This window comes from Limulus polyphemus, unplaced genomic scaffold (assembly GCF_000517525.1).
Source record: "Limulus polyphemus unplaced genomic scaffold, Limulus_polyphemus-2.1.2 Scaffold5003, whole genome shotgun sequence".
NCBI lineage: Eukaryota > Metazoa > Arthropoda > Merostomata > Xiphosura > Limulidae > Limulus > Limulus polyphemus.
In genome coordinates this window covers 48,589-57,006 of record NW_013670613.1, presented here as the reverse complement: position 1 = coordinate 57,006, position 8,418 = coordinate 48,589, and the positions used below count along the sequence as shown (strand labels likewise).

At 30.6% G+C, this 8,418-nt stretch overlaps 2 protein-coding genes across 2 annotated transcripts in view; one reads left to right on the top strand and one right to left on the bottom strand.

Annotated features, from left to right (window-relative positions):
- The window catches only part of LOC106471983 (uncharacterized oxidoreductase YhdF-like), a 17,502-nt gene extending 11,223 nt beyond the window's left edge, over positions 1-6,279 (bottom strand). The window contains exons 1-4 of the mRNA XM_022400596.1: positions 6,261-6,279; positions 4,271-4,346; positions 3,131-3,270; positions 341-501 (exon numbers count right to left, since the gene is read on the bottom strand). Coding sequence (XP_022256304.1) covers positions 341-501; positions 3,131-3,270; positions 4,271-4,346; positions 6,261-6,272 — 389 coding nt within the window. The 5' untranslated portion in view covers positions 6,273-6,279. The remainder of the gene's footprint in view (positions 1-340; positions 502-3,130; positions 3,271-4,270; positions 4,347-6,260) is intronic.
- Positions 6,280-6,389: 110 nt separating this feature from the next.
- The window catches only part of LOC106471982 (uncharacterized oxidoreductase YhdF-like), a 15,760-nt gene continuing 13,731 nt past the window's right edge, over positions 6,390-8,418 (top strand). Inside the window, exons 1-2 of the mRNA XM_022400597.1 lie at positions 6,390-6,602; positions 6,907-6,982. Coding sequence (XP_022256305.1) covers positions 6,928-6,982 — 55 coding nt within the window. The 5' untranslated portion in view covers positions 6,390-6,602; positions 6,907-6,927. The remainder of the gene's footprint in view (positions 6,603-6,906; positions 6,983-8,418) is intronic.

The window sequence follows — 8,418 nt, the reverse complement described above, 5'->3', positions numbered from 1 at the left end:
AAGATGTACGAAAGATGGCTGGTATTGAGTCATAGAAGTATGTCGTCACATTGGACAGTGACTGTAACAAAACTGAAGTGATAACTGCATAAAGTATATGGGGTTGAGTTATGGACGATGGTTCCTCCCTGCCCCATGAAAAGAAACCCCCTGTGTGTATATAATTAGAAAAGAGAAACACCAAGTCCAACGTAAATATAATACATAAAAAAGATAACCAGACTAAGTAGAAATAGCTTATTTTAAAATGGTACTAGTTTCGTTTCTTTACTGGTAGTGTAAAGCCTTTCTTGTTCCTGTTTATATGTGGGTCTACCAGATTTAAACTTTGACGACAAACAATAATGGATGTCTATGTGTTTTACTGAAAATGTGTTCATCTATATTTTTTCTAGTAAATAAACTCACTAGAATATCCAGTCTTCCATAGGTGTCAATTGTTGACTTCATAATCCGATTAATATCGGATTCTATGGTTACATCACCGACGATACACAAAGGCTGAAATACAAAAGAAAGTGAACTTTTTGAGTTAAAAAACAGAAATAAACATACTGAGTCGTGCAGAAATTGTTCTGTTAAAGTATTGTTTCATGTTATATTGTTTCTACAGAATTTGTTATCGTATTAAAAATGTAATAAGTTATGATGAAAACAAACAACAACTTAAAAATATTTCAAGTATTTCACTTTTTACAGTGAACTATAAATCTATGTACTTGAGTATGATTGCGCACGCTTAAAAAATCCTCAGTGTAAATTTGTCTGTATGTGTTGAAAATAAATACTTAGAACATATTTATTTTATTTTGTTGTTGTTGTTTTTAATATCATTTGATTTTAAAGTACGAATTATTAAATTTTGGGATTATTCTGTTTCGGCGCTAGATGGTTTAAACAGACGAAAGTTTGGGTAATTAAAAAAATTCCTTACTCTACAAGCTGTAACTCGTAAAGAAATACTTGAACAAACTTTTTTCTATTTTTCTTTTGTTTTTAATATCTTTCGAGTTTTTCACATAATAATAAAAACTAAACGACAAAATCACTATGAACTTTCGGAATCAGTCTAATTATGATATATTTTATATTAGCTGGAGTACCCGTCCCCTGGATGGTACTTATGTAAATTCAAGATTAATGAAAGGTTATCTAAGAACATGAAAAGTTGAATCCTTTATTGGTAACTGAAAAAACGCCCATAAAAACTGCAAAACAAAAAGTCTGAAACCGCACATTTGCATGTATCTCCGCATGGACCCAAAAAACCTTCATACCACATTTGGTAAAGATCCATCTACAGGAGACAAGGGAGTGATAACAAACGCAAAAATGCCCATAAAAAAAAACAAAAACAGAAAGTGTGTATGTTCTCTCTCATGGAACTAATGAACCTCCATACCAATTTTGGTGAAGATCCATCAACAGGAGGCGAAGTAGTTACATGGAAGTACAACAGACTGTACTATTATTTTTATATAGGTATTATTAATATCATAAAAAATGCCATATTCATAAAGAAAAACATTTTGAAGAATAGACTGATGATTTTGTGCCATATGGAGTTGACTTAAAAAAGTAAAAATTTAAGTAAAAAATAACAGTTTTTGAAATCAAAATTATTTATAATTTTATTAAGAAATAATAAAAATATATCCTTTCATTAAATAAACTACTTATGTTAGTTTTCTTATTTATGTTATTACGTTTTAATTATAACTTATCACGTTCCAATTCTATTATATTACAGTCTAATTATAACTCATTGTTTAGTCATAATGTATCACGTTTTAATTATAATCTATTGCATTCTAATTATAATCTATTACATTCTACTTATAATCTATTACATTCTAATTATAATCTGTTACATTCTACTTATAATCTATTACATTCTACTTATAATCTATTACATTCTAATTATAATCTATTACATTCTAATTATAATCTGTTACATTCTACTTATAATCTGTTACATTCTAATTATAATCTATTACATTCTGATTATAATCTGTTACATTCTAATTATAATCTATTGTTATAATTACAAGTTATAACGTTTTAATTATAATCTATTACATTCTAATTATAATCTATTACTTTCTAATTATAATTTGATTGTTTTAATTATAATGTATCTTGTTTTAATTATAATCAATTACATTCTAATTATAATCTATTACATTCTAATTATAATATGTTATATTATAATTATAATTTATTACGTTTTAATTATAATGTATCTTGTTTTCATTATAATCAATTACACTCTAATTATAATCTCTTATATTCTAATTATAACCAATTACACTCTAATTATAATATATTACATTCTAATTATAATCTCTTACATTCTGATTATAATCTCTTACATTCTAATTATAATCTATTACATTCTAATTATAATCTCTTACATTCTAATTATAATCCCTTACATCCTAATCATAATCTGTTACATTCTAATTATAATCTGTTACATTGTAATTATAATATATTGTTATAATTATAATGTACCTTGTTTTAATTATAATTTATTACGTTTTAGTTACTATAAAACATTTGTTCACGAACCACAATGCACTCGAGTTGAACGTTTTTGAATCGAGTAGTTGGAACCTTTGGTTATTTGGATTCTTTATTTGATTTATCTGTGTGTAGATGTTTGTTTATGTGTTAGTGAACAATTATTCTGGGTTGAGACAAGTTAAGTATCTATCAAATAATACATTATAGAACCATGATACCAGGATATTTCCATTTGGTTTTTTTACTTCAGAGAACCAGAATAATACCAGAGTCGTAACAACTACATATTTTTCTATTTCTTTATTCTCTTTTTTAATTAAAATCAGACTTGCTCATTAGTTTCTCAATCCTGGTAACAACAGTTCCAATTTATATGAACATATTTTAGTTCAGTTAGAAACAATATGACGTCATTTATAAATTACTACATTTTCAGTAATTGTTAATTAAACATTTCTTATGTATTAAATACGTCTGTGTTATATAATGTTTAGTCAGACCTTTAGATTATAATGTCATTTATAAATTACTACATTTTAGTAATAGTTATTTAAACATTCCTTATTAATTAAATACGTCTATGTTATATAATGTTTAGTCAAACCTTTAGATTATTAGGTGAAACTGTTTCACATTCTTCAGCAGATTCCGTCAAATTTTCTTGGTTCCTTCCACTTAGAGCTAGCCTCGCTCCCAGGCGTGAGAACACTACAGCAGTGGCTCTACCTATCCCTGAACTAGCACCTAAATATTTAGATATCCACTCAAGTATTTTAATTTGTAAAAGTAAAAATAATTTATAACTTTTAAACAAACAGACAAATAATTTTCACTTAGTTCATGAATGTTAATAGGAATGTCTTTTATTTTTAATTGATTATGTCAAACGTTTATTGTATTATTGGCGTACAGCCCGTCAAACTTCGGCCAATCAGCCAATCAAAATTAAGATCATTCATGAAATGAATTCTCGGTGTATTCATAGAATAATTATTGGTAAAAATTAGTTAGATTAACAACTTCTAATATATAGAAAAACCAGTGTGTTTTGGCAACACTACGTTCCAACAATGGCTTTTATGTCATGTTGCTTAGTAACAAAAGTATAACCAAATTTTAGTCACAACTGTTCGCTTTTAAATCAGTTTCTTTTTTAAACATATAAATAATACTATTGCTGTAGCGTGTGACGTGTCTAATGGGAGTGAGGGGGGATTGATGTTTTTGTTACGGCTCATGTTTGAAACAAGTATATTCTAAACATTTCCCACGTGATTGACCAATTAAAGGCTGACCTGTATCCCTGGACAACGAACTAGTCCAACAGTGTGATCTAAAGTGTTTCAGAATATGTAGGAATTGTAACCAAACTTTGACCAAACATAACATTAGATGAATGTCCCCTACAGGGACAGTGGTATATCTACGGATTTATAACACTAAAATCAGAGGTTCGATTCCCCTAGGTGGACACAGCTGATTGCTGTTTTGTGTACAAAATGTCAAACGCATATTTTATATTGGGCCAAAATACTGTCTTTTTCACATTATTTCACAAATATAGCAGTGTCAACTAAAACATAATTATGTACTATTTAATACGTGTATTACACAATAGTATTATTATATCATAGATAAATAATGGATACAGAAATAGATGTACAATTAGAATGGTAACGATAAGAGGGCCTTTAGTCTTTAGTTATATGTGTTATTTACAACTTAATTATTAATTTTTTCATACCTGTTATTATCGCCACCTTCTGTTCAAGTTTCTTAACTGTATGGTTCGGAGCCATTCCATAAATTTTACAAGTAATCTAGAAAGAAAAAAGGAAAATAATAACTTTATTTTCAGTTTGTGATTCTGTTTTTAAAGTTTCAGTTGGAAAAAACACACAGAAACGTACAGCTTTAGTTTTATTGCGTTAAATATAAACAATAACACAAGTCTAATGCTTATAGAGAGAATAAACAATCCAAAAACTTATAAATATATGTTTACATAAATAGAATATTTTAATGAAAAATATAAGATTAGTTCAGTTCAATGATGTTTTCCTTTATATATATATATATATATATATCGTAATGCCACATTACTTCATATAGAATAATAAACTCACCAGATATTAATGGACTTCAGAATGTTTGTATGTTAGTCTTTAGCTGTAACGTTCTATTCTACCTACAACCATCACAGATCACGTGCCTAATCGAAGTTGACTTTAAACTTGTATATTATGGGATATACAGAGTACAATATTTATGATTACAACGATTTTGCCAAGTTAACCTGTCATCAGGTACAACAACAATATGGAGTTAACTGGTGATCTGGATAACAAGAAAAACTGGCGGATGGATACATTGGTATTATTGATAAATAAGTTTTAGGTTTTACGTAACAGGGTACTTCCTTTAATTACTTAAGTGTTTTTATGTTAATTATTAAGGATTCAAGAGTGTGATTTAAGTCATCTCTGTAAGTTACTGTTTCCTTCGCCAGGGTGTAAATTGATTAGGAGTTTATAGTTTGTAAGTTACAGCACCAGGATATAGTGCAGCTTCACCAAAGGTGGGCACGTGCTTGATGCTGCTCTGGGAGATCGATTTGTCATTTGGCAGTTTTCTTTTGGCAACTGTATTTTGGGTCTCTTTTAGTTGTCCCCCAGTGGCTCAGCGGTATGTCTGCGGAACTTACAGCGCTAGACACCGGATTTCGATACCCGTGGTGGGCAGAACACAGCTAGCCCATTGTATAACATTGTGCTTAACTACAAACAAACAAACTTTTCTAGATATTAACAACACCGAACATAATTTCGTATTTTAAAGTATGAATATACAAAGATTGATTATTAATAATTAATAACAAGTATTTTTATAGGTTCATTGCCTGTTTACAGTACTTGTTAATTGGTTGTAGTAAAGCACAAAGCTACATTAATTGTGAGCAAAACGCCCTAACCAACTGGCCATGCTGGGCCTATCTGTTATTCAAAATCTAACTTTGCTTGTAGATGTGCGTGACCAGAAAGCTGCTACGTGATAAACACAGAATGTGTAGAGGTGTTGAATTGTTTTAGTTAACTCTTGCAAGGCGATCTACTTACACATTCGTGCTCTACAGCTGGGAACAAACCACGTGATTAATGAAAGCTGGTGGATGTGCGGGACCAGAAAGATGCCAAATGACAACCACTGAGAGTATAGAGGTGTTGAATTGTTTTAGTTAACTCTTGCAAGGCGATCTACTTACACACTCGTGTTCTACAGCTGGGAACAAACCACGTGATTAATGAAAGCTGGTAGATGTGCGTGACCAGAAAGCTGCCAAATGACAACCACTGACAGTATAGAGGTGCTGAATTGTTTTAGTTAATTCTTGCAGGTCGATCTACTTACACACTCGTGCTCTACAGCTGGGAACGAACCACGTGATTAATGAAAGCTGGTAGATGTGCGGGACCAGAAAGCTGCCATATGACAAATCGATCTCCCAAAACAGCATCAAGCACGTGCCCACCGTTGGTGAAGCTGTACTATATCCTGGTGGTATAACTTACAAACTATAAACACCTAATCAATTTACACCCTGGCGAAGGAAACATTAACTTATAGAGATGACTTAAATCACACTCTTGAACCCTTAATAATTAACATAAAAACACTTAAGTAATTAAAGGAAGTACCCTGTTACGTAAAACTTAAAACTTTTTTATCTTTAATACCAATGTATCCATCCGCCAGTGCTTCTTGTTATCCAGATCACCAGTTAACTCCATATTGTTGTTGTACCTGATGACAGGTTAATTTGGCAAAATCGTTGTAATCATAAATATTGTACTCTGTATATCCCATAATATACAAGTTTAAAGTCAACTTCGATTAGGCACGTGATCTGTGATGGTTGTAGGTAGAATAGAACGTTACAGCTAAAGACTAACATTCTAGAGTAAACTACAACTCCCAACCAATCAGCAACTTACCTGATGAACGAATCAGCAACCAGCAACTTGCCTGACTGTAAGGATAAAGAGACCAACAAACAGTCTGAAGTCCATTAATATCTGGTGAGTTTATTATTCTATATGAAGTAATGTAGCATTACGATATATATATATATATATATATATATAAAAGAAAACTTCATTGAACTGAACTAATCTTATATTTTTTCATTAAAATATTCTATTTATGTAAACATGTATTTATAAGTTTTGGATTGTTTATTCTCCATTAGACTCGTGTTATTGTTTATATTTAACGCAATAAAACTAAGGCTGTACGTTTTTATGTGTGTTTTTTCAAACTGAAACTTCAAAAACAGAATCACAAACTGAAAATAAAGTTATTGTTTTTCCTTTTTCTTTCTAGATTACTTGTAAAATTTATGAGATGGCCCCGAACCTTACCGATAAGAAACTTGACCAGAAGGTGGCGATAATAACAGGTATGTAAAATTAATAATTAAGTTGTAAATAACACATATAACTAAAGACTAAAGGCCCTCATATCGTTACCATTCTAACTGTAAATCTATTTCTGTATCCATTATTTATCTATGATATAATAATACTATTGTGTAATACACGTATTAAATAGTACATAATTATGTTTTAGTTGACACTGCTATATTTGTGAAATAATGTGAAAAAGACAGTATTTTGGCCCAATATAAAATATGCGCTTGACATTTTGTACACAAAACAGCTATCCACTGAGGGCAATCGAACCCTTGATTTTAGCGTTATAAATCCGTAGATATAGCGCTGTCCCAGTGGGGGACATTCATCTAATGTTACGTTTGGTCAAACTTTAGTTACAATTTCTACATATTCTGAACCACTTTAGATCGCACTGTTGGACTAGTTCGTTGTCCAGGGATACAGGTCAGCCTTTAATTGGTCAATCACGTGGGAAATGTTTAGAATATATTTGTTTCAAACATGAGCCGTAACAAAAACATCAATCCCCCCCTCACTCCCATTAGACACGTCACACGCTACAGCAATAGTATTATTTATATGTTTAAAAAAGAAACTGATGTCCGAAAATTTGTACGTTTAGAATGTCTTTATCCATATAATAGTAACTTGTATATACTTGTGGTTTATGTGTTAAGAAAAATGTTACATTTGGACAGTTTTAGTTTGAATAAATGAGTTCCTTGTAAACGACGTGGACACCACTATACTAATGTGTTTTTACTATGTTTATTGTATTGTCAGTATGTTTTATTAATATACTAACGAAACTACCCGGCTTCGCTCGGGTTGTTAGGTTGATATATTCTAGATGACTATGTGAGTGTGTGTTTTCAGAACCTATTTTAGCATAGAATAAGGGTCAAATATATTTTAAACATATTTTTATTGCCCAGAAACATAAAAAAGTCATAAAAGTACATAATCTAACAACGATACGTTGATGTCCGAAAATGTGTACATTTAGAATGTCTTTATCCATATAATAGTAACTGGTATATACTTGTGGTTTATGTGTTAAGAAAAATATTACATTTGGACAGTTTTAGTTTGAATAAATGAGTTCCTTGTAAACGACGTGGACACCACAATACTAAGGTGTGTTTACTATATTTATTGTATTGTCAGTATGTTTTATTTACACACTAACGAAACTACCCGTCATCGCTCGGGTTGTTAGGTTGATATATTCTAGATGACTATGTGAGTGTGTGTTTTCAGAACCTATGTTAGCATAGAATAACGGTCAGATATATTTTAAACACATTTTTATTGCCCAGAAACATAAAAAAGTCATAAAAGTACATGATCTAACAACAGTATTAGGTTATACTTATGTTACTAAGCAACATGACATAAAAGCCATTGTTGGAACGTAGTGTTACCAAAACACACGGTTTTT